The sequence below is a fragment of the Choloepus didactylus genome, chromosome 14 (genome assembly GCF_015220235.1).
Source record: "Choloepus didactylus isolate mChoDid1 chromosome 14, mChoDid1.pri, whole genome shotgun sequence".
Classification (NCBI taxonomy): domain Eukaryota; kingdom Metazoa; phylum Chordata; class Mammalia; order Pilosa; family Megalonychidae; genus Choloepus; species Choloepus didactylus.
This window is the reverse complement of record NC_051320.1, coordinates 65775500-65803207: the sequence shown is the minus strand read 5'-3', so window position 1 is coordinate 65803207 and position 27708 is coordinate 65775500. Positions and strand designations below refer to the sequence as shown.

Sequence of the window (27708 nt, the reverse complement as noted above, 5' to 3'; positions counted from 1 at the left end):
CTCCCCCTTCGCCTCCTCCTTGAAGGCGACTCTGTCTGCAGACCTACTTCCGCACCCCGCCCAGGTCCTGCCTGGCCCAATAGTCGAGAGACTTTGGAGTCGGCGTCGGGGCTAGGAGCCAATGAGCGCCGGAGGGGCGGGGCGAGTAGCGTCAGGCCCAGCGGCCCAGAGACCCGGTGCCCTGTAGCTTGTGCGATCTTTGTAACCGTTATGTGCTTTTTCGTGGTGGAGTGCCTGTGCTCAAGCAGTACCGCTCTGTTTTCTATGCAGAGTGCCTCCTCCTCAACCATGTTCCTTCCTTTCCCCCCACAGAACTACCGTACCAAAGGGGACCAAAGGTGTTTAGATTTCAAAAACTGAGCGAGCCCCAGCTGTCTCAGGATGACGGGGATATGGTTAGTTCAGAGCCCAATCATTACCCACCTGAGGGATGCGAAACGCTGAATTTGGATCAAGATTTAGCCTATTCCGAGTAGTTTTTTTACTGAATTTCCTTTTAACTTTGAAAGGTGTCACTTCATTGTGTCCCTGTGTTTTCTCCTCGCAGCCCAGCTTAGGATAAGTTACTCTTCCAAACTAGTTGTACTTCCTTGTTCCGATTTTGTGTGTGTGTGCGTGTGTGTGTATGCTACTAACAGGCTAGGGTCCTTTGCTATTGTGGGTGAGGAACCCTCAGTAAAAGTATGTGCTCCACTTGCAAAGCGACTGATGAAGAGAGAGAGGATAGGCATTTATATGATCAAATGTTGAAAGCAAAACATGCATACGGCTCGTGAACCAGACTTTTTCTTATACCTCTTCCTAGATTACAACTACCTTTGTTCTCCCACCATTACCCAGCACCCGTCTACCCACTTATTTTTTAGTAATCCATCCACCCTGTCCAAGGGTGCGTCCCACTCAAATCTGCAACAATTTACTAATAATTTAACCTACTATCCCCCAAAAAGAAGATACAGAGTGTTTTTGACTCTTGCTTTGGAATGATTTTGTGTAAATTTGGATAAATTATTGAATCTCTCTAAACCTCAATCTCCCTATCAATAAAATGGACGTAATAATGGTACCTACTTCATAAAATCAACAGCGCTTGCAAAGCTCTTAGCACAGAGCCTGGCAGTGTAAACATTCATCAATAATAGCTGTTACTGAGCCTGTAACTAGGACTACTGAATTGTCATTCCTAGTAACTACGCCTCCCAAAGTCCACTAAACTCCTACAGTCCCTTAAACACTCTCCAATCTTCAATTATTCTAACGCCTAAATTCCACTAATCTGCTAAACAGTCTACATCCTACTATAAACAGGTTTCCAAAATGATTTTCTCTTTCAGGACTTGTATTTTTGCTTCAAATTATTTATTATGCCCCTATGATATTTTCTTCTTTTTACATTATTCCTTAATTTTCTTTATTAAATTTGCCATTTGAAAACAAAAAATCAAAAACAAAAGGTATATATGTACTTTTCCAAAGCAACTGGTCAATGAATACTTGTTTCCCAACTAACATTAACAAAACAAAACAAAAATAACAAAGCCTACTAAAGATTGCAAACAAAATTTGCAAACATCTACAAAGAATACTGTTAAATCATCTTTACTCTAGTTTCTGAGTTGTAACCCCATACCAGCAATTTGGGATCTTTCTTGGAATTTGGGACCACTTCTTGGAAATGCACCATTTTAAGCCCTGTCTCCCTGCACAAGATTTATGTGGGTGGAGAGCCACCAGTGTCAAGTGGAAGGAACACAGTGAACCTGGTATATGAACAGTTTCTTTCTGGATTGCCTCTACTCCTTGGGGTTACTTCTGCCAATCCATTTTGCCCACTTTAAGGCTTTTGGTCTGCTTTCTGCCCCATCTCCAGCTTAATTTATTCATGCCGTTTTCAACTCACCACTTAATCTCCAGGTTTAAATCCTGTTGGCTTTGTTGTTCCCAATTCTCTGGCTGTCTGAGTACTGTCTTGTCAACTGACCCTTCCATCTGTGCTCATGAAGTGAGTATAGATCTTGCAAATACAGCTCATTCCTTCCAGATTCCTGCCCTGCACAACCCCCCCAACCAACACAGTTCTCAGGTTTTTCACCAATGGGTGGCTTTTACCTCAAGCAGAACCTGCTGTTCTGACTTGAACTTTAATGGCTGTTTATTAGTGAGCAGCTGTTCACAGTTGAATACATAACATAAAGTCATACTGGTTTCTTGATCAAGCAAAACAAAGCCTTGCAGCTCGTAGTGTGAGTTTTGAATAGATACATTAAAAAAGCAATGGATTATCAGATGATAATTTAAAGGATTGTTTTATTGATCTCTTGACTCCAGAATCTTGCTTGCTTTTAAAATAATAAATTTTAATATTCTGGAAAATATGTTATATTTTAATATCTTGATTATCATTTAATAGTTAGGGCCACTAGTTTAATAGAGAAACCAAAATGTCTGAAGCAGCTTTTGCATTTCTTTTCTATTAAAAGAGAATTAGCTTTTCATGAAGCATTTAAATAAATATTTTCCATCATAATGATTACTACACAATTTCTTGCAATTAGCAGTAGTTTTTATTGATAAATACAGGAAGACTCAACATTTAAGAACATTCTAGAGTTAACCAAGTCCCTTCAGAAGGGCCCCATAGAAATGGAGAAAAATAATCCATGTCTTTTACTAGAAATAGATTCAAACAAGAAGATGAAGTGAACCCTTCACTTCTGTGTCCAGGAGTAAAGTTCAGCAATGTATATACCTGTTGACTAATATCTGTATTTAGTTTTTTTACTGAAAATTTCTAATATGACCACATTATGGCTATAATTCTCCCTTATAAAGGATTTAATTTTAATTAAGAACTACAGCAAGAAATCTTTTCCATAATAAGGAGGCCAGTAATTTTCAATATGTGTGAAAAAATAAACATCTTTATCAAGAAGCGCTAATGGGTCTAATTTTAAAGGGCCAAAGGTGGTCAGGAGCAGCAGTTCACTAAGAGTTGAAAAAACAATACATATCCTCTGAAGTGGGTTTGAATTGATGGACAATGGAGAATTTCTATTCCAAACAGAGCAATTGTCATGAAAAAAAATCTGAGTTTTAAAAATACTAAAATTAATTAGACAGCAGAGCACCAAACTGATTTAAAGATCATGATGATGATCTAGATGTGCTGAAATGATGGACACAGAAGAAAGAATGGACAAGTCTCAGCAACATATATTGCTGTAAGTAAAACATCCCATGAGTAGTGAGAAAAATATGGGGAGGGTTGTAGTGCTTTAGTTCTGACAGCTGCTCTTTCACCCTATTTCTTTCAAAGTAAAGGAGTCAAAGAGGGAGGATGTATTCAGAACTCCAGCTTCAAAGCTTAGTGTTCCCCTCCTCTTTTTCCTTTTTTAATGTGTTACTAATAAACACATCTATTTCTAGTTGCTGATGTCAGAAAATTCACCTCTATTTTCCTTTGAAGCACTATTCCCTGTTGTGAATGTGTAAAGAATCATCTGCCTAAATACATAAATTACTCCAAGAAAACCCAAGGAAAATACTTTTCCCATGTAGCCAGGAACACTCATAAATATCTTGTCCAAAAAGAATTATTTTTTCTACTCACAGGCACTGAGCCCATTTACCATGGCAACCATAACTAGTTGGTTTATAAGTGGACATGATTTTTACACTTTCATATGTGAAATGTTAGGGCTCTAAGTTAGGATAAAGTACACTTTCCATTAACTTTTAGAAGAATTTCTTTATCTCAGAAATCAGGGAGGAAAAGTATCATCGTGCTGCTTATTCATTTGTGTGTTTGTTTATTTAACACTTACCGTGGGTACAATGTGCTAAACACGTTAGAGAAGTCAAAAGAACACATAGCTCTTAACCAAAAGGAACACCTCTAATAAAGTCAGCATGTCATGGGTAAACAGAATTCCTAAAAAACAAAAGGTTTTTTGTTTTTTGTTTTTTTATCAAGAACTTTCTAATTTTAGAATCATATAATTATTATAACTAGACTAATGGATTAGGACCTGCAAATAAGGTGGCAAGATGTTTGTAGCTAGTCAGACTGCCCACAAATATTCAAGTACCTCCTGTAATTGCTACAGGAGGCCCCTTCCTTTTTGATCTTACAAGGTTTCTCTGCAGCAACTCTCTGAGGAAGGGAAGTTGGGGGAATAAATTTTAATTTTTCTTTTGCTGGAGCCAGGACACTCCTTGTCATTGGATGCAAGCATGAGGAAGCTAAAAATGCCCACTGCTAAGCATGGAAGAAGGGGGCAACCCTCTGTTTCTGATTGGTCTCCCAAACCACATACATAATAGATTCTGGTCAAGGTTTAAGCATTTCTCTTTTGGAAAGTTCAGGTAATAACCTCAGAGGTCCAAGTGATATTGTAAACCCTTTTCTTTCCCTGGTATTATCTTTGTCTGTTTCCTTCTGGAGGAAGAATTAATTCCCTGTTTTCTTTTTCCTTTAATATTTTGCCACCTTGGACATCTGGTGGACATTTGTAATCCAAGGGATGTGTTAGTTAAGATGGGGGACCTCTCCAAGTAAGAGTAAAACTCTGAAGAGCAATAGCCTCAACATGATATAGGTTCATTTCTCTCTTATGTTCAAAAAGTCCAACAGTAAGCAGTTCAGGTCTTCTATGGTACATCACCAAGTAAGGGACCCAACTCCTTTCAGATGAGTTATCCAGCCCTTTCCCCCCAGGAGTGGCCTCTGTCCTTTTTGTCCAAGGAGACACTCTTGCTCTCTGTGGCACTAGAGGCAGACAAGGATGAAGAATGGGCAAAGAAGTGCATAAGAGTCATATTTAAAGGAAATTTCCTAGAATATATCACAAGATTACTTCTGTTTTTATAACCCAATGCCCAGAGCTTCGTGCCACCTCATGGCAAGGGAGGCTGGGAAATAGTCTTTATTCTAGGTGGCCCTGTGCCCAGCCAAATATTCTGTTAATAATTAACACTCACATAGTGCTTATTACATGATAGTCACTGTTCTGGTGTAGTAAGAAGTCTTAATAGTTTGTTGGGCCAGGGGTTGAAACCAGCTAGGCAATATTATGGTAATACAAATGAAATTTACTGTGAGCCTACGCACATGTTAGACGCTGCACTAGATGCCGTATATACGATTTCATTAGTCCTCAAATACCACACTGCAAGGTAGATATTTCCCACATTTTATAGGCGAGGAAACTGCGATTCAGGGAGAGTAAGAACTTGCCTGAGGGCACAAAGGTAGTAAAGTATAATCCTAGAATTTGAATAGGAATTTGGACATAAATATATGACTAAAACTCTCTCTTTACAATGAAATACCTTCTTACACTTGAAGAAAAGTGAGAGGCAATTCAATGTTGGTGAAGAGCTTGGGCTCTGGAGTTAGAGTCTCTGTGTTTGAATCCCAGCTTTAATACTCAGTGGCTCTGCGAACTTGAGCAATTTACTTAACATTTTTAGGTTTCAAGGTTTCATCAGAAAGAGGGGATAATAACCTAATGGGTCTTGTAAGGAGAGAGTCACGCATTTAGCATACTTTCTCACACTTAGTAAGAATGTAGTAAATCTTTATTACTATAATTGTTAGTAGTAGTAGCAGTGTTTTAGTAGCACTGTTTCAGATGATTTGGAGAAGAGGTAAAGGCAGATGAATTACCTAGAAGGTGTTTTAGTGATCAGTAGGTGATGGAGCATAGAAAAGAATAGAGACTTTAGTACAAGGTACAAACAGTTTACTTATTATGAGAAATACAGGAAGATATTCTAATTACCTCCCTATTCTCTGTTCCTTACATTGACCAAAGTGGGTACATTATATTTACTTTATATACTTTATCAATCTTTAGATCCTGAATAAAACAATATTAACATATCAAGGGATTTCATGACTTGTTCAACAGCTAGATAGCCACTTATACTAAAAAGTATTTCTTAAAATTTAAACATCTAAGATACAAATATTCAAGAAACATGTAAAAGCAAAGAACAGTTGCTAGCTTATGAATGAAGGCTATATGAAGCCATATTGCCCATGGTTTTCTAAGAATTTAGGCATTTTAAAAAGTAATAAAAAATGCAATTTATCTGGCATAAACAGTATGGGTACATTCTATGATAACTTTAGAAAGTTTAGAAAAAGTAGACAGAATCTGAAAGAGTTAAGCCAGGAACTTTTTAGCAAAGTCAAACTGCCAAGAAGCAGCTTTTTTGAAATTCTTTTTACTATCAAATAACTTGCATTAAAAAAACTTCTTTATTAAAAATCTAAAGATAAATTTTAACAAAAAATTCCAGTGGACTGATTTAAAACCTTAGTTAAGGAAACACTACAGATGGTGGCCAATTTTGTGGCTTTCACAGTGTTCTACTATGAAGAATATTTTTGCATTTATTCCAGAACCTACTTTGAACATAGGAATTTGTTCCAGAGATGCTGTAACAGCAGTTCTTGGAATTTAGTTTTCTAACGGAAAGCAAGTATCATGTAATGGAAAGAAAACTGGATTTGCATTGGAAAATCTGACTTTTAAATCAGCACGGAAGGAGAGTGAGGGCATGTTGGAATTCTCTCCTCCTCCTAATTTTAGTAACAGAAGTTTCTGATTCCTCCAGAGTTGAAGCAGGGAAAAGGAGAACTGAGGGAAGTATGAAGGTCCTCAATTAATGGGTGGTGTGGTATGATCAAGTATCTGTTCTCTCTGGTCATGGCAGATGTTCCTCATGTGGGGGCTTTCATGTGTTGTTTGAAGACCTCACTGTCAGGGAACTCTTACCAGCAGTGTCTGAAAATTGTGACTATTTCTATTCCAGCTATTTGCTTGAACTTTTACTGTAGCCTCTAGGCATTCAGTGATCTCCTCCCAGTTTCCTTTCCTGCATCCAGGCAGCCCTTTTGGACAAGACCTAAGATCACCCTATGCTAACACACACACACAAACATGTGGCCCACATCTGATTCATGGAATGCATTATATACCCTTTGCCCAGCAATCTCTTGGGGTGCTGTTACTTGCTATGCTTGGCTAGATTCATCTGCTACAGGCTGTTTGAGCCACCTGCTTTCTAATTAGATCAATCAGATGTGACTCAGACTCAACTCCATTGTATACCCCAAACCTCATGGATCACCCGTAGAATTTTCCATTGGGCCTAATTAAATACCTTTCTTATTAACTTGGCATTAGGAGCTAGTACCATTGCTTCTTCCCCTTTGTAAAGGGGCCCCCCAGCACAGCCATCTCCAAAGAGCTCCTCTTCAAAAATCCTCCTTTATGATTCTACTCTTTTAGGCTAACTACTTTGAAAAGTTTTGCATCTTTGTTTGGTATTTCCCTTTGTAATTTGCCCTAATCAAAACTTCTATTTTAACATCTCTTTGGTGCTTCTCCCAAAGCCAGGATTCAATGTACAGGAATCAAGGGGTGGAAATGGCAGTCACATCACTCACTATCACCCCTAGAGATCCATTAGAAAAATTTTGCTTCCTGTCCCTGCAACCTTAATCTCTGCTGGTCTACAGGTCTTAGTTCCAAAAGAAGTAGTACTTCCACTTGTAGACACAACAATGATTCCACTGAACTGGAAGTTCAGACTGCCATCTGGCCACATTGGGCTCCTCATGCCTCTGAATCAATAGGCGAAGAGGTGAATTACTGTATGGGGCTGATTGATCCTTACTATCAAGGGGAAATAGGACTGCAACCACACAATGGAGGCAAAGAGTTTGCCTGGAATACTGGAAATCCCCTCAGGCGTCTCTTAGTATTACGATGCCCTCTAATTAAAGTTAGTGGAAAACTGCAGCAACCCAATCCAGGCAGGACAAACAATGGCTCAGAAACTTCAGGACTGAAGTTTTGGTTCACCCTACCAGGCGAAGAACCACAGGCAATTGAGATGTTTGCTGAGGGTAAATGGAACGTGGAATAGGGGGTAGTGGAAGAAAGTAGTGAAAATATTAAATATGACCACATGAACAGTTACGGAAACAAGAACTGCAATGGTTATGAATATTTCTTCCTTGTTTTGTTGAGTACGTTTCCATATGTACATAAAAGCAAGTATCTTTGTTTTCTTCCCTATTTTATCCCTTATTGTATGACATAAGTTGTATTAGTTTCACATCATAGTATTTAAATTATAGGATATCAAGTTTAAGACTAAATATTACCCAAGGACTTGTACCCTATTCTGGAGAGAGTTAGTGTGTTCCTGGTTGTACATAGGACAGTTTAGTATTATTGGGTGACAATTATGACTGTCATTGTTTTGTTATTTAGAGATTAAGTATGGTTTAAGGTGATGTGTATGGCTGCCAAGTTGACAACGGGTGGACTGTAATGGTTAGGTTCATATATCTACTTGGCCAGGTGATGGTGTCTGGTTGTTTGGTTAAGTAAGCACTGGCCTGATTGTTACTGTGAGGACATTTCCTGGACTTAAATCATCAGCAAGTTGATTGCATCTATGACTGATTACATCTACAATCAACTGAGGTGACTGCCTTCAACAGTGAGAGATGTCTCATCCAATCAGTTAAAAAGGAGAAATGATGATTCTCAGAAGAGAGAGTTTCTATCACTACTTTAGCTAGCCAGCTTCTCCTAGGGAATTAATCAGAAACCTTCTGTGGAGTTACCAGCTTGTAGCCTGCCATATGGAATTTGGACTTGTGTACCCCACAGTCGCATGAGACAATTTCTATAAAAATCTTATAATATTTAGATATATCTCCTGTTGGTTCTGTTTCTCTAGAGAACGCTAATATAGCTACACTAATCTGTGGCTTTTTAAATTTCCTAGTTTTGTCTTCCTTCAAATAAGTATTGTTATGGTGTTCCTGGAACTGTGGGAGATCACACTCTTAATGGCACTTTGGGATGGGAAGGAGGGGTAAGTAGATGAGGAGTTTGGACCTGTTCCAAAAGCCTATCCCAAGGACACCAAGAAAACTCTTTTTAGAAGACTGGCCAGGGTTTGGCAGGCCCAGAAATACAGTTCAATTCAGATTTCCTAGGATTACTATGGATCTCAAAAATAGCAAATAAGTTTGAGATAGGTCTAAAACAATCTCATCTCTCCAGGGTTTTTAGAAATTAGAATGGCTTAGCTCCTTGAAAATCAGAGCCTCACAAATGGGTAGAGAAAATCAGATTCCCCCCGTATATACAAAAATTCTAAGTGCCTCAAATTCTGAGTGCCTCAAATCTGATCTAAACTCTTTCAACTGTTTGAAGTATTCTATCATTTGTTGGCTCAATAAATTAGAAGTTGGCATATCTGCTTCCAAATCAGTGATTTCTGAAAGTTTTTAGAAATGAAATAAGAACATACAACTATAAGTAGTCAAAAGAAATTTATACTTTGAATAAATTTGATTTTTGTGATTAAGGTTAATTACATTTTATGTATTATAAAAATATTTTTGAGTATATTTGCTTGAAAATGTTATAGACTTTTTCTTGTTACGCAACAAAAATAGCTCATAAATTAGCAATTCTTCTATATTTGTTTTCAGCATGTTCTTCAGAAAAACACTTCAGTTGCTTCCTGAAAAGTAAAAACAATAAAAATATTTTTTTAAAAGCAGTAATAACAAATAGTATGATTTGGAATCTATTTTACCAATTTTAACTTTTATAATATTTCATGTTATGGTAAATAGGGCAAAATTAATATTTAAAAATCAGTATTTCAAAGTTTGCCAATTTAATTTTAGAATCAATACAAGTTTTGTGTGAAAATGTGTGGAGACAATAGTGGTGCTTGTACTTTTTTTTGTATTTTCTACATTCAAGTTTTGTCATTTTATTTAGTGGAACTTCATGATTCTATTAAAAGTGAAGTGTTGTTAATTTAGAATGTGAAGTTATAAAAAGACTCATCCTTTCTATTCACTAATGGCATTGAAAACATCTTATAACTTAATTAAATAATGGTAAATCATTTAGTAGCAAAGGACTTTCCTGGAAAAAAACCTGAAGAAAAAAATAGGAATCATTTACTAATGATTTTAACAGAATTTTCTGAATTTGGTAAAATGTCCAAGTTGTCAGGAAAAAACAGGATGAAAATCAGTAAAGATAATTAGAAAACAATGCAATTAATGAGGAAACACTAAATGCACAGATATATATTAAGCAGTATTTATACTTAGCCAACTAGCCCTTATATTTTAATTCTTCTGAAAAGAAAAATCATACTCAAGTAATACCTGTCACACTATTATAAAATAAACAACTGGTTTTACCTTTATTAGAATACTAGAGATGAGAAAACTGGCATAAAAATAAGATAACTTGCATCCTGGCCGTTTACCTATTATCTCTCAGCATCAAGCCCACCCTTCTGAAAGTCGGCTATGAGAGTCCAGGGCTGGGTCTCTTCAAAACATGCTTCTCCCTTAACAGCTGGATCTCACTTAGTTTCTGCCACTAGGGGGGAAGAAAGGACTTACTCCTTCCTGCTTGGTTGCTGTCCCTGAAGTCTCAGCAGTTGATTTCAGCCTCCAGTTTGTTCTGCCACTCCCAGAACCAGCCTTATTGTGCCCCCTCATCTTGTCCTTCTGGATTTAAATTTAAAATCCAGTTTTGGCTTTTGTTATTTGAAATACTTTAGTATTTTTTCTAGATTATTACTCCATTTCAAATTCTTCCTATGTCTTATGAATATTTCTTATGCGATACTTTCATAAATCTGTCAAAAACTTTCCATTCCCCCCCATTAGATCAACTGTAAACTGATTAATGTCTACCTGTCAAAGCTCTTTACAATTTGCCTACAATATCTCTACTCAGCACTCCCTCCTAAGTGAGACGGAGTGGAATTACCCTCCTTTTTAGATTTAAAATCAATTAAACCACATTTTTAGCACCTGTAATATGTAAGACATGTGGTTTTATCTTCCAAGTGTTCAAAATTTAGTGGGAAAGATAGATTTGAAAATATTTAAGGTTAGTACAAGCACACTACAGAAAGGGTAATTTCTGTACAATGGTGTAAACAAAGTACAAATGGAGAACCCAGTGAGGAGAATTCAATGTGTTGTAGAGTGAGAAGGAAGATAGGAAACCCTGAGGAGGAGGTAGGATTTGAGCAGGGCTTGGACGGGTGCTCTGAGTAGAAAAAAAGAGAGTCCAGGTAGAGGGAATATATGGGAATGGAAGAGTTTATTCTGGGAACAATTTGGCACAAATATGCTGTCCTCAAGACTGGTTCCAAGGCCTTTGGTGTTGGCTGTATTTCATATGTGGTGGGGGGATTTTTGATTATTTGAGATCACTGTGTCTCTACTTGATCTTGTGCTTCCGGAAGATGAATCTGACAGAAGTATGCAGAAGAGGCTGGAAGTGAGGGAGTTTAGAAGTGTGGATTCAGGAGGCTAATATGACAGGTCAAGTGAGAGGAAAGAAAGTTCAAAGTAGAGCACTGAGCCTTTAACAGAGGGAGAGATATGAAACAATTTGGTTGGCTATAGATGCCATGGAGCACCTGAAGCGATGTGCATCTTGAAGGAAAAGGAGATCTGAGAAGCTACCAACCTGAGTAATCAGAAATGCAGCACTGACGTAAATTGACTTTGGGTAAGTAGGTGAGAAGCACACTTGGAAGGGAAGGATGTGGAATCTTGTAATGAACACGTCTAGTTTGAAGATGCTTTTTTTCACTCCTGCTTTCTCCTTTGTTCCTACCACACTCCGGTTCTGGAGTGCCTTTTCTCTCCCTCTTCAAATCTTATTCATTCAGCCCAACTTTAAAGGGCTGCTAATGGAGATGGGGAGCGTTGACAGTGTTCTCTAATCATTCCAGCCCACATGGGTCTCTCTCTCCTGTTAACTTCCCTAATATTATCTCTTTCTGCCTGCCATTCCTGGTACTGAAACTTGATTCCCCTTCATGAAACCATACCTCCACTATTCTCAGCACCTCATCCCATGTGACCAGGCTAGGCTAATTAGAACATTGCATCTCCAAATGGGCATGTGACCCAACCCAAGTTAATGCTGTCATTTTGGGAATTTTATTGGAACTGCTGGGAAAGATGTTTGCTCTTTCTGCTGCAGCTGCTAGGATGCCAGAATGTAAACCTGAAGGTGCTGGTGTCTACCTTTTGTCTGGGGTTTGGAGTGTGGAGAGACTCGCTGGGAGTGAAGCTAACACTGAAGAGAATAGAGAGACACAGGTTTCGGATGACATCATTTGAGCCCTTGAATCTAACAGTGGCAGAAACCACAGAAGACACTTGACTTTGCAGTTGAGTGAGTTCACTTAACTGCTTAAACCAATTTGAGCTGAGTTTCTGCCCCTTGCAGAAAAACTGTCCGCAGAAGAAGCCTGACACTAGGGCACAGCTCATTGCACACATTCTTATATATCCTCAGCGTGAATAACGTTTCCTGTAGGGTTGTCTTGTCTTGGCCAGTGACACTGTTAATTTCTCAATGGTTGAGGATAATTGTGTCCCCAGCAGTGCCATGCACAAGTATTGGGCACACAGCCTGTATTTAGTAAACATTTACCAGGTCCTCAGTATGTGGAGACAGACATTATATAAAAAAATGAACTGTACTTACCTTTTGTAACATTCAAAATCAAAACTGCAGCTGTAAATATTTCCAAGAGCAAGATTCTTCCTATCAGGAAGATAATTACTATAGTCATCATCTGGGCAGCTGTACCCACAGTTGATGCTTTGCTGTTGCTACTGCTACTACTGCTGCTGCTGCCACCATTGCTGCTGCTAGAAGCGGACTGCACTGGGAGACTGAAAGTCCTGGACTCCACCCGAACAACATTGTCCAGTATAAATTCAATTTTATAATTTCTTCCTGGGAAAAAATTATCATAGTGTTTGACATTTTGTTGTTGTTGTTGTTTTCAGACAGTTCCAATTCAGTTTTTGTTGACTTAAAAATTCTGTATAATTCCTAATTTCCAATTTTTGGAAATTGAGTCAATGCATCAGTTAAGTATAAAGGAGTATAAAGAGGGTCTCAGAATGAGGAGTCCATTCTGCCTATCAGGGGACAAAGGAAACCTGGGAAGATTTTCTTTCTGCAGCATCAATAGCTGCTTCTTAGAGGTTCCTTCCTGCACCCAGAACTGGGGAGAGACCGTTTGAAATGAGGTACAATAGGGAAGGGAGGTGAAAGCACTGAGCCTCTGTGTCATCCCTGCATACCTGGCCTACGAATGGAGAGACTTCAGCCTCGGTGGGGGTGAGGTGGAGTGGGGTGAGTGGGGATACTGAACCGCTTCAAGTACTTATCCAAGTCAGGTCAATGAAAGAGTCTTGGGACTTTTGCAAGAAGTACTAGGAAAGAGATGTGCTCCTTCTGCTATAGTTGCTAAGCTGCTAGGTAGAAGATAAATCCAAAGGCAAGAAGTCCTACACTGAATTCTGGAGAAGGTAACTCTCTGACACAGATAGCTCTCAGCATAGTGATGCCAGAACTGGTAACATAAACCACCATAAAAGGGGAAATTACTGCAGGCAGGATGGGAGAAGCTGTGTGGCAGAGACTAGATAAAAGGAGTTTTGGGCTCCTACCTGCAGACGCAGACACTGGCATCATACAGAGATGGAAAGGGAAGCATATGTGAACTCTGCTGAAAACATACTTGGGACCAAAAAAACTTGGGGGTGGGACATAAGGTTGAGGACCTATTCCAGATGCATTTTTTTTCCTCCCTTAACTTTTTATTTTGAAAAAATTCAAACATACCAAAGAGTTGAAAGAACAGTACAACAAACACCCACATGCTTAGATTCAATAATTTTTAACCATTTTTCCCTTGCTTTAAACTAGATGCCACTTTTCCACGGCAAGATTGCTTCCTTGCATCTTACCCAAGGAAGACAAGCTTGGAGCATGAAAAATAAAGGTCTCAACCAAATATTTTCTAATCCACATGTTAAATCTTTCCACAGTTTTGAATATGAGATGAACAATTTCTTTTTCCTTGACATAACTTCTCCTTGGACTGCTGCTATCATTAATAGTAGTTACAACACAGTAGAGTTGTAAGACTTGTACAACTCTAGAAGTTTTTACTCCCCCATTTTTTTCAATTATCTTTCTTTTAAAAATCATTCCTGTTTGCATTCATTTTTTTTTTTAGGGAGATAATATAATTAGATCTTTACTACACTGTGCTTTCACAAACAAAAACAATGCATTTCTATAACTTTCAAAATGTGTGGACAATGTTTATAGAATTTTCTGCCACTGTTATAATTTGTGAGAATGGATTTTCTTTTTTCAGTCTGAAAAAAAGCACTGCTACTATGGAAGTGATAGTTTGAGGATCTTGGTCACAGTGTTGGATCTTTGACCCAGGGCACTTCTTGGGTCCACCTGCATGGGGAGGTAGGCAATCTTCTCAGGGTTTTTGTCAGGTGCGTCCCTTCCTATAAAAAGATTCCAGTCCCACCACCATTGAGACTGACTGTTAAAAATTTTGGCTCTACCCTTTCCAGCAAGCATCTAGGACACTCTGGGTATGTGTCAGAATGTACTGTGTTAAACTTATTGCCACATGAGTCTTATTAAAAACTAGGGTGAGACATTGCTACCTAGTAGACAGACCAGACATATCTGATGTAGGGCATCACCAAAGCATAAGGAAACAATAAATTAGGATATTTCGTTACTATGGAAAAAATCAGACCATTGCTGGAATCTCTTTTATTAATTTTACTGTTTATTGCTGCTTTTATTCTGACCTTTAGTGTGTGTCTGCATGTGTGTGTGTTTGAGAGGAGAAAACAGAGGTAAGAAGTGAGGGATGCCACTATACAAACTTTTCTAGAAGTTAGGGCCTCTAAAGGTCTTAGATAGGCCCTGAGTTGAGGTGAACAGATTAAGGGAGGCCTATCTCAAGTATAAGTAATTTATCCGCTTCATTCTTTTAGATACTCTTCCTTCTATCACCAGTGAACACATCTTTTTGGTTGCAGTGGAAAGGCTTTTACTAATTGGAGTTATGCCAGCAACCCATATGGAGGTAATACAAGGAACAGCATGGTGGAAGTTATAACTGTATTTACTATAACGATATTGAAGATATGGCTTGGTACAAATTCATCAGGCATGCTTTACGGGAACTCATTGGAGATTTTCTAGTCTCTGAACAAGTTATAATTCTCCATGACAACAGGTTTGTTTATCCGTTGGGTACTATGAATCACGGTAATGTACATGTTTCCTCCTTCTAGAAAGACTAGGGCCAATTCCAGCCCAAATCTGAACTCTAGCATGGGGCATTGAAGTTATATCAGCCTAATTTATCCTTTCTTTTTTTGAATTTTAAAATCTATATATTAATTTTGTATTATAAATGTAATATATATTTAGTGTGAAAATTTAGAAAAAATACAAAAATGGATAAAAAAGAAAATATAAATCATAATATAATCTTGATGTACATCCTTAAATATCTGTCTTAATTTCCATAATTTTCCTTATTGTGATTTCCATTTTGTTTTGCATAATACATTTTTGTAAGCTAGACTAGAAATTTTCTGAAATAAGGCATGGTATAGCATTTTGATTTCTATAATTTATTAGCCAGAATATTATAGCATGCTTTGTTCTTTAAAAGAAAATTATAATTGCCCCTATTTATGGGTATATATGTTAGGATCCAAATAGTATACTCACCAGTTCTAAGAAGAGTAAGATCTGTATAGTTGGCCCAACAGCTGCTAAATGGAATTGTTGTATTTCCACTAAGACCACCAATTTGGTTATTATTGGAGTCCTTTAGTACAGCCTTCAAAGTTAATGAAGTAATCCCAACTGATACACAATTACCCTAAGGGGAAAAATAGTAGAGAATTATAACTTTTGTCCTGTTAACACATTTTTTTAAAGATATGCAAAACTTTATTTTAAAAATTGCTTTCATTACAGATTTAACATTGGGGGAAATCCCTTTCCTACCCAAAGTTTTCATAAATATGGGCAGTGGAACAAGTTCATTTAAAAAGAACATTTTATAACAGTAAGGGATGATGTCCATAGCCATTAGTCCAACTTCTAAGAGGCAGTGGAATCCTCAGGTAGCCAGTGTACCAGGACAGTAAGGTCAGCTCACTCTCCAGAATGTATAGCTTAATTCCTTCACTTACATAAAAATTTGAGTTATGACTTACATCTGAATCTAATGCCTTTACTGAAGGCTGCTGGGAAAATGGCTGTCCTGGCTGTGCTGCCACTGGTTGAGCAATCACTGAGAGTGAGGACACAAATGCCACATGATGGACAGGAAATGCAGACCTTTCAACTGGTTGGGCAGTCACCTGTTAATGGAGGTGAACAATGAAGTGGTTTTCATATGATAAATTGCATTCAACAGTAAACTCATCTTAGCCAGGCTAAGTGTAACATTCATTGTTTAAAAATGTTCAATATGTGAAATTAAAATTATTACAATATTTCCTCTAGACAAAATTCATGAAAGACTATTATAAATATTCAAAGCAAAGCACATTTTATATCAATAAACAATTTTTAGAAGATATGTCCCTTTTATCAAGCTTCTCTATTATCTTTTCAATGATCCCACAAAAAATAGCCAACAATAAATTAGAAAGACACATCCTCTAAATTACTGTATTGAATAGCAAAAGAGAGTTAAAGTAAGAAATAAGCAAAAATCTTTTAACTAGCCAAGATGCATTCTTCCCTTACCTTAATCCAACCAGAATCACTTGGATTGGGAATAGGACTGGTAATAGACATGGTGGAGATATTAAATCCAAGGACACTACTGATTTTCCCTAAGATTACAGCTTGACCAAGAGAACCAGCAATTTCATGAAGTTCAGATAATTGCATCTGACCTATAGGGGAACAGTATTATGACATTTGTAATGTAAGAACATAGCATTGTGAAAACACTTGAGTTTTTCACTTTAGCTTTTCACTTTTTCTTTGTTTTCACTGCCCAATTCACCTTATAGAATCCTAAGGCTTTTTAATTGTACCTAAGCTAAACATGGCAGAGCCATATTAATAAGGTTGGGGAAATGAACAACTCAGTAGAATATGTTTTTAAATTGGAATCAACAGAATATGTTTTTAAACTGGAATTAAAGGAAAAAAACAAAGGTTGAAAAAGCATACAAGAAAAATAAATGCAAACACAGTGGAAAAATATGTTTTTTAATTTAATACACTCCTATGTCATTTTTGTTTAGAAGTGAATCATGTCTATCATTGCACATCATTTTAAAAAAAGAGTGTTGATTTTTCAATGAAAGGATAATCTAGCACCTGCTTACTTCTCAGCCTCACCTCCAACAGCTTGCCCTTCCTGGCACCCTGTTACAGATCTATTGGACCTTTTTCAGTTCATCAAATGCACCAAACTCTCACCAACTATTTTCTCAGCTAAGAAGATTCCTTCCCCTTCTCCTTTTCACTGACTGACTTTTTTCATCTTTTAACCTCTCAACTATAATGTCACTTCCTCAGAGAGGTCTTCCTGGAGCTCCTATATTAGATCAAATCCTTTCACTGAATTTATTAATTGTGACATTAACAAAATAGAGGCCAAAGTTCCTTCATAGTTCCGAAATAGTTTGGGACTCCAAGAAGAGAAGGGAAAAGTGTTTCTAGGCTCTTACAGGGCTCAGAATGTGGGGGTGGTGGGATTTCCTGAAGCCTGGCTCTGTAGGCCCTGATGGCTATTTATGGATGTGGGTTTGGTAATTATGTTCCTTTACCTCAATCATCCACTATCCATACCTGCATTGTCATTGCTTACGGACTGAGTGGGAGGCTCTCCAATTTCCAGTTCAATTGTGTGTCCCATGGATCTCTTCCTCCGTGAATTATTCCCTCGTATTATTTTGCTGATACGGATCTTGTCACTTGGTATCTTTAGGAACAAGGCAAGATTTCTAACCAGATTATGGGAACTATAAAAGTCATCTTCTGTTACAGCAGGTAATTGGAAAGCAACAAATATGACCGCAGTGGTATGGACTTCAACAGGTACAGTTCCTTTAACCAAAAGGTAAAGTATCTGGTAGGTTCTATCAAAGTAGTTTTCACCAAGGACAGCAGAATTCAGGTTAGGAAGGTATTCCTCTAGGCAGGAAAAAGCCAAAACAGTCCAGTTAAGCATATTTAAATTATTTATCACAGTTAGTAGGCAGTATTTAATATTTGTTTGAATTGAGAAAATTCTGAAAAAATTCATTATCAATCTTTCATAAGAAAGGATGCATATTAAAAACAAAAGCACTTTTTAACAGTACTATTAATAATTATACATTAAATTTATTTTAAAACATTAGCTATATACATGATTTAAATGAAAACTTAAACCTAGTTATGAACCTGAGAGTCTATACTTTACTTGTAATGCCACTTATATGTTCAGACTTTCAAAGCTTTGACCCAAGGCGTCTGTTAATTTAAAAATATAAACTTAACTTTAATAGCCTTCTAGTTTATGCAATATTTACCAAGTCTTAAAAGAGCATCTACAATTCAGTGGTTTCTGTTTTTACCAAGAACAGAAATATGTAATAAAACAAAATATATATTAAAACATCTCAGAATGATCTTACGCCAGTGAGACAGATTTGCATTTCAGTCTGAAAAATCTTTGGTTTATGCAAAACAAATTAGATTAAAGAACTGACTTTTGTAAAAGTGACTGATATTATTTATACACATATAATGAATGAACATATAAACAATTTTATGGCAGAGTATCAACAATACATAAGGCATTGTGTAACAAATCCAGTAACACATTTTGAGCTCAGAGAGAGGCTGAATTGTTTCATAGTAGTATAATGAGACATGAAGCTTCTTGCCACATCTCATAGTGAAGTTTACTAAGAAAAATAAATTAAAACTTTAGGAATAAGAGGATATTTCTTGTGAACATAATAGATGAAACCATTAAGAAACCATATGATTATTGCAATATATTTCTTTAGCACCTGCTAGGATAAATTCTAGATGCAATTTGGTTTAAACATTTTGTGAATCTGAAGAATGTGCCCCTGTACTATAAATTCAAGCTGCTCTTAAGCTAATGGTAGAGGGGCATATGCTAGTTATTCCTGGTAATTTTCTCAAGTCTTCACTATATAGATCATAAAATAATCAAACATTTTGAGTAACCCAAAAATATATTGTTCTAGTTTGCTAATGCTGCCAGAATGCAAAACACCAGAAATGGATTGGCTTTTGTAAAAGGGGGTTTATTTGGTTGCACAGTTAAAGTATTAAGGCCATAAAGTGTCCATCAACAAAGGGAGAAAGGCCATTGGCATCTAGAAAACCTCTATTAGCAGGGAAAGGCATGTGGCTGGCGTCTGCTTGCTCCTAGGTTGCACTTCAAAATGGCATTCTCCAAAATGTCTGCATCAGCTTCCAATGGCTGTCTTCAAAATGTCTGTCTTAGCTCCAGCTAGCTATGAGCTCCTTCTGTCTGAGCTTTATGTAGTGCTCCAGTAAACTAATCAAGGCCCTTGCTGAATGGGTGGGGCCATGCCTCCATGGAAATTATCCAGAGTTATCACCTACAGTTGGGTAGGTCACATCTCCATGGACACTGAACGAATAGGTTCTAACCCAGTCCACACTAAGACATCTGCCCCCACAAGAATTCATTAAAGAATATGGCTTTTTCTGGGGGACATAAATATACAAACTGGCACATATATATAGAATCATAATACAGGAATATTGTTTGCATTCCAAGTGCTGAAGCAAAAAGTTCACTAAAAGCACTGTTCTTTCCATAAAAATATCACAGATCTATAAGAAAGTAGTGGTGATATAATTTTAAAATATGACTAAAATGTGGGAGCAACTTGGAAGGTACTGCAAAATTGGAAGAAGAAACAACTTTTTTTTTTTTTTTTTTTTTTTTTGGTAACCAGTATCATTTATTGTTCTATTTAAGATGATCTTTTGTAGTACTGGGGCCAAGCTAATGTTCTTGGCAATGGCAGGAATCTCAGAGAGTTCCAAGGATGTCTATCTAGGGTTAAATATTTGTTGCAGATACAGAGAGGACAAGACACTTCTGAATAAAAGAAGCAAATGTATATTATTATTAATGCTATTACTATTAAAATAAGGTCATCTACCACCATTTATTTTGCATCAATGTGGTCTGGGAATTGTACAAGATAATAAATAAATTATTATTTCCATTTTAACCTTGAGGAAACAGAGGTTTAGACCAGCTAATCAACTTGTCAAGCTTCAAGGGCAAAGGGGTGGGGATTGAAAGCTAAATGTGTCTGATTCCAAATCCTACACCTTTAATTTTGCTATGCTGCAACAATCATGGTAAAGGGAGTTTTTCAAGTTTTGAAATTTCTCAATTTTCCAAATTTTCATTTTGGAACTGGAAGTCAAATGGTCACTGTCTCTAGTTTTATATACAAAAAAGTATAGACTGACTTTGAATAAGTACAGGGAATACATGGTTATATAAAGTAATTAAAAATATGCTTTGAGTTACTATAAACACCTAAAAAGTATCATGTACCTTAGAAAGCTTCATAATAATTATAGCTTCATAATAATTTTATTGAGTTTAGTATGTTTTGCAGAAGCCAAAATGAGGTAATTATTTTGAAAGCTATCTGGACTATAACAAATAAGGTAAAGATTAAGAAAAATAATAGGATTTTAAAAGTTACCCTTTAAACTGACATTGTTTCCTAAGCAAGCAGGAAAGAAGCACTAACAGAGACATGGCTTCTTGCACAGCAGGACTCTGCAGAAATGTGTGTTTCCTCATGGTATTAGATATTGTTTGTGATAGGCTGGGTAAATTGACCTCTAGAGTACCCCAATCCTTTGGCTTAATAATGTAGCAGGGCCACGTGCCCTCTGTGCCAGTTTAGATATATTATGTCCCCCCAAAACAGCCATGATCTTTTAACCCAATCTTGTTGGGTGGAACCTTTTGATTGAGTGTTTCCATGGAGATGTGACTCACCCAAGTGTGGGTAATACCTTTGATTAGATTATTTCCATGGAGGTATTACTCGCCCATTCAGTGTGGGTCTTAATTAAATCACTGGAGTCCTATAAGAGCACAAAGACAGAAGGAGCTCGGTGCTGCAGCTGAGAGAGACATTTTGGAGACGGCCGTTAAAAGCAGACTTTGGCTGACGCTTTGGAGATGCTAGCCCAGAGTTTGCTCCGGAGAAGCTAAGAGAGGACAAAATGCCCCAAGAGCAACATTTTGGAGAATGCCCTTTTGAAACACAACCTAGGAGCAAAGGAAGAAGAAGCCAGCCACATGCTTTCCAAGCCAACAGAGTTGTTCCATACTGCTGATGCATTAGTTTGGACACTTTTATGGCCTTAGGACTGTAACTTTGTAACCAAATAAATCCCCCTTTATAAAAGCCAATCCATTTCTGGTATTTTACATAATGACAGCATTAGCAAACCAGAACACCCTCCATCATTTCCTTTTACTCTTCCAAGCTATAGGCTAGTCTACTTTTCCAGGTACCTTAAATACATCAAAATTCACAGTAAAATGGATCTCATACCATTTTGCCCCAGTAAAGCAAAAATGTATCAAAAAGCCTAAGACAGAGAGGCGGGGCAAGATGGCAGACTGGTGAGCTGTATGTTTTAGTTACTCCTCCAGGAAAGTACGTAGAAAGCCAAGAACTGCGCGGACTGGACACCACAGAGCAATCTGACTTTGGGCATACTTCATACAACACTCATGAAAACGTGGAACTGCTGAGATCAGCGAAATCTGTAAGTTTTTGCGGCCAGGGGACCCGCACCCCTCCCTGCCAGGCTCAGTCCCATGGGAGGAGGGGCTGTCAGCTCCGGGAAGGAGAAGGCAGAACTGCAGTGGCAGCCCTTATCGGAAACTCATTCTACTGATTCAAACTCCAACCATAGATAGACTGAGACCAGACACCAGAGAATCTGAGAGCAGCCAGCCCAGCAGAGAGGAGACAGGCATAGAAAAAAAACAACACGAAAAACTCCAAAATAAAAGCGGAGGATTTCTGGAGTTCTGGTGAACATAGAAAGGAGAAGGGCCCTGAGGCGCATATGCAAATCCCGAAGAAAAGCCGATCTCTCTGCCCTGTAGACCTTTCCTTAATGGCCCTGGTTGCTTTGTCTCTTAGCATTTCAATAACCCATTAGATCTCTGAGGAGGACCCTTTTTTTTTTTTTTTTTTTTAATCCTTTTTTCTTTTTCTAAAACAATTACTCTAAGAAGCCCAATACAGAAAGCTTCAAAGACTTTCAATTTGGGCACGTCAAGTCAAGAGCAGAACTAAGAGAGCTCTGAGACAAAAGGCAATAATTCAGTGGCTGAGAAAATTCACTAAACACCACAACTTCCCAAGAAAACGGGGGTGTCCGCTCACAGCCACCATCCTGGTGGACAGGAAACACTCCTGCCCATCGCCAGCCCCATAGCCCAGAGCTGCCCCAGACAACCCAGTGTGACGGAAGGGCTTCAAATAACAGGCACACACCACAAAACTGGGCGTGGACATTAGCCTTCCCTGCAACCTCAGCTGATTGTCCCAGAGTTGGGAAAGTGGAGCAGTGTGAATTAACAAAGCCCCATTCAGCCATCATTTGAGCAGACTGGGAGCCTCCCTACACAGCCCAGCAGCCCAGAACTGCCCTGAGGGGACGGCACTCACCTGTGACATAGCACAGTCATCCCTCAACAGAGGACCCAGGGTGCACAGCCTGGAAGAGGGGCCCACTTGCAAGTCTCAGGAGCCATACGCCAATACCAAGGACTTGTGGGTCAGTGGCAGAGACAAACTCTGGCAGGACTGAACTGAAGGATTAGACTATTGCACCAGCTTTAAAACTCTAGGATCACCAGGGAGATTTGATTGTTAGGGCCACCCCCCCTCCCCGACTGCCCAGAAACACGCCCCACATACAGGGCAGGCAACACCAACTACACACGCAAGCTTGGTACACCAATTGGGCCCCACAAGACTCACTCCCCCACTCAACAAAAAGGCTAAGCAGGGGAGAACTGGCTTGTGGAGAACAGGTGGCTCGTGGACGCCACCTGCTGATTAGTTAGAGAAAGTGTACTCCACGAAGCTGTAGATCTGATAAATTAGAGATAAGGACTTCAATAGGTCTACAAACCCTAAAAGAACCCTATCAAGTTCAGCAAATGCCACGAGGCCAAAAACAACAGAAAATTATAAAGCATATGAAAAAACCAGACGATATGGATAACCCAAGCCCAAGCACCCAAATCAAAAGACCAGAAGAGACACAGCACCTAGAGCAGCTACTCAAAGAACTAAAGATGAACAATGAGACCATAGTACGGGATATGAAGGAAATCAAGAAGACTCTAGAAGAGCATAAAGAAGACATTGCAAGACTAAATAAAAAAATGGATGATCTTATGGAAATTAAAGAAACTGTTGACCAAATTAAAAAGATTCTGGACACTCATAGTACAAGACTAGAGGAAGTTGAACAACGAATCAGTGACCTCGAAGATGACAGAATGGAAAATGAAAGCATAAAAGAAAGAATGGGGAAAAAAATTGAAAAAATCGAAATGGACCTCAGGGATATGATAGATAATATGAAACGTCCGAATATAAGACTCATTGGTGTCCCAGAAGGGGAAGAAAAGGGTAAAGGTCTAGGAAGAGTATTCAAAGAAATTGTTGGGGAAAACTTCCCAAATCTTCTAAACAACATAAATACACAAATCATAAATGCTCAGCGAACTCCAAATAGAATAAATCCAAGTAAACCCACTCCGAGACATATACTGATCACACTATCAAACACAGAAGAGAAGGAACAAGTTCTGAAAGCAGCAAGAGAAAAGCAATTCACCACATACAAAGGAAACAGCATAAGACTAACTAGTGACTACTCAGCAGCCACCATGGAGGCAAGAAGGCAGTGGCACGATATATTTAAAATTCTGAGTGAGAAAAATTTCCAGCCAAGAATACTTTATCCAGCAAAGCTCTCCTTCAAATTTGAGGGAGAGCTTAAATATTTCACAGACAAACAAATGCTGAGAGAATTTGCTAACAAGAGACCTGCCCTACTGGAGATACTAAAGGGAGCCCTACAGACAGAGAAACAAAGAAAGGACAGAGAGATTTGGAGAAAGGTTCAGTACTAAAGAGATTCGGTGTGGGTACAATAAAGGATATTAATAGACAGAGGGGAAAAATATGACAAACATAAACCAAAGGATAAGATGGCTGATTCAAGAAATGCCTTCACGGTTATAACGTTGAATGTAAATGGATTAAACTCCCCAATTAAAAGATATAGATTCGCAGAATGGATCAAAAAAAAATGAACCATCAATATGCTGCATACAAGAGACTCATCTTAGACACAGGGACACAAAGAAACTGAAAGTGAAAGGATGGAAAAAAATATTTCATGCAAGCTACAGCCAAAAGAAAGCAGGTGTAGCAATATTAATCTCAGATAAAATAGACTTCAAATGCAGGGATGTTTTGAGAGACAAAGAAGGCCACTACGTACTAAGAAAAGGGGCAATTCAGCAAGAAGAAATAACAATCATAAATGTCTATGCACCCAACTAAGGTGCCACAAAATACATGAGAGAAACACTGGCAAAACTAAAGGAAGCAATTGATGTTTCCACAATAATTGTGGGAGACTTCAACACATCACTCTCTCCTATAGATAGATCAACCAGACAGAATACCAATAAGGAAATTGAAAACCTAAACAATCTTATAAATGAATTAGATTTAACAGACATATACAGGACATTACATCCCAAATCACCAGGATACACATACTTTTCTAGTGCTCATGGAACTTTCTCCAGAATAGATCATATGCTGGGACATAAAACAAGCCTCAATAAATTTAAAAAGATTGAAATTATTCAAAGCACATTCTCTGACCACAATGGAATACAATTAGAAGTCAATAACCATCAGAGACTTAGAAAATTCACAAATACCTGGAGGTTAAACAACACACTCCTAAACAATCAGTGGGTTAAAGAAGAAATAGCAAGAGAAATTGCTAAATATATAGAGACGAATGAAAATGAGAACACAACATACCAAAACCTATGGGATGCAGCAAAAGCAGTGCTAAGGGGGAAATTTATAGCACTAAACGCATATATTAAAAAGGAAGAAAGAGCCAAAATCAAAGAACTAATGGATCAACTGAAGAAGCTAGAAAATGAACAGCAAACCAATCCTAAACCAAGTAGAAGAAAAGAAATCACAAGGATTAAAGCAGAAATAAATGACATAGAGAAGAAAAAAACAATAGAGAGGATAAATATCACCAAAAGTTGGTTCTTTGAGAAGATCAACAAGATTGACAAGCCCCTAGCTAGACTGACAAAATCAAAAAGAGAGAAGACCCATATAAACAAAATAATGAATGAAAAAGGTGACATAACTGCAGATCCTGAAGAAATTAAAAAAATTATAAGCGGATACTATGAACAACTGTATGGCAACAAACTGGATAATGTAGAGGAAAGGGACAATTTCCTGGAAAAATATGAACAACCTAGACTGAAGAGAGAAGAAATAGAAGACCTCAACCAACCCATCACAAGCAAAGAGATCCAATCAGTCATCAAAAATCTTCCCACAAATAAATGCCCAGGGCCAGATGGCTTCACAGGGGAATTCTACCAAACTTTCCAGAAAGAACTGACACCAATCTTACTCAAACTCTTTCAAAACATTGAAGAAAATGGAACACTACCTAACTCATTTTATGAAGCTAACATCAATCTAATACCAAAACCAGGCAAAGATGTTACAAAAAAGGAAAACTACCGGCCAATCTCCCTAATGAATATAGATGCAAAAATCCTCAACAAAATACTTGCAAATCGAATCCAAAGACACATTAAGAAAATCATACACCATGACAAAGTGGGGTTTATTCCAGGCATGCAAGGATGGTTCAACATAAGAAAATCAATGTATTACAACACATTAACAAGTCAAAAGGGAAAAATCAATTGATCATCTCAATAGATGCTGAAAAAGCATTCAACAAAATCCAACATCCCTTTTTGATAAAAACACTTCAAAAGGTAGGAATTGAAGGAAACTTCCTCAACATGATAAAGAGCATATATGAAAAACCCACAGCCAGCATAGTACTCAATGGTGAGAGACTGAAAGCCTTCCCTCTAAGATCAGGAACAGGACAAGGATGCCCGCTATCACCACTGTTATTCAACATTGTGCTGGAAGTGCTAGCCAGGGCAATCCGGCAAGACACAGAAATAAAAGGCATCCAAATTGGAAAAGAAGAAGTAAAACTGTCATTGTTTGCAGATGATATGATCTTATATCTAGAAAACCCTGAGAAATCGACGATACAGCTACTAGAGCTAATAAACAAATTTAGCAAAGTAGCGGGATACAAGGTTAATGCACATAAGTCAGTAATGTTTCTATATGCTAGAAATGAACAAACTGAAGAGACTCAAGAAAAAGATACCATTTTCAATAGCAACTAAAAAAATCAAGTACCTAGGAATAAACTTAACCAAAGATGTAAAAGACCTATACAAAGAAAACTACATAACTCTACTAAAAGAAATAGAAGGGGACCTTAAAAGATGGAAAAATATTCCATGTTCATGGATAGGAAGACTAAATGTCATTAAGATGTCAATTCTACCCAAACTCATCTACAGATTCAATGCAATCCCAATCAAAATTCCAACAACCTACTTTGCAGACTTGGAAAAGCTAGTTATCAAATTCATTTGGAAAGGTAAGATGCCTCGAATTGCTAAAGACACTCTAAAAAAGAAAAACGAAGTGGGAAGACTTACACTCCCTGACTTTGAAGCTTATTATAAAGCCACAGTTGCCAAAACAGCATGGTACTGGCACAAAGATAGACATATAGATCAATGGAATCGAATTGAGAATTCGGAGACAGACCCTCAGATCTATGGCCGACTGATCTTTGATAAGGCCCCCAAAGTCACTGAACTGAGTCATAATGGTCTTTTCAACAAATGGGGCTGGGAGAGTTGGATATCCATATCTAAAAGAATGAAAGAGGACCCCTACCTCACCCCCTACACAAAAATTAACTCAAAATGGACCAAAGATCTCAATATAAAAGAAAGTACCATAAAACTCCTAGAAGATAATGTAGGAAAACATCTTCAAGACCTTGTATTAGGCGGTCACTTCCTAGACTTTACACCCAAAGCACAAGCAACAAAAGAGAAAATAGATAAATGGGAACTCCTCAAGCTTAGAAGTTTCTGCACCTCAAAGGAATTTCTCAAAAAGGTAAAGAGGCAGCCAACTCAATGGGAAAACATTTTTGGAAACCATGTATCTGACAAAAGACTGATATCTTGCATATATAAAGAAATCCTACAACTCAATGACAATAGTACAGTCGGCCCAATTATAAAATGGGCAAAAGATATGAAAAGACAGTTCTCTGAAGAGGAAATACAAATGGCCAAGAAACACATGAAAAAATGTTCAGCTTCACTAGCTATTAGAGAGATGCAAATTAAGACCACAATGAGATACCATCTAACACCGGTTAGAATGGCTGCCATTAAACAAACAGGAAACTACAAATGCTGGAGGGGATGTGGAGAAATTGGAACTCTTATTCACTGTTGGTGGGACTGTATAATGGTTCAGCCACTCTG

At 37.9% G+C, this 27708-nt stretch overlaps 1 protein-coding gene across 1 annotated transcript in view; it reads right to left on the bottom strand.

Annotated features, from left to right (window-relative positions):
- Window positions 1-9439: 9439 nt before the first annotated feature.
- Window positions 9440-27708, bottom strand: part of PKHD1L1 (PKHD1 like 1) — a 192017-nt gene continuing 173748 nt past the window's right edge. Inside the window, 6 exon segments of the mRNA XM_037802604.1 lie at window positions 9440-9561; window positions 12585-12839; window positions 15675-15828; window positions 16169-16315; window positions 16707-16858; window positions 17766-18110. Of these exon segments, the coding sequence (XP_037658532.1) occupies window positions 9551-9561; window positions 12585-12839; window positions 15675-15828; window positions 16169-16315; window positions 16707-16858; window positions 17766-18110 (1064 nt within the window). The 3' untranslated portion in view covers window positions 9440-9550.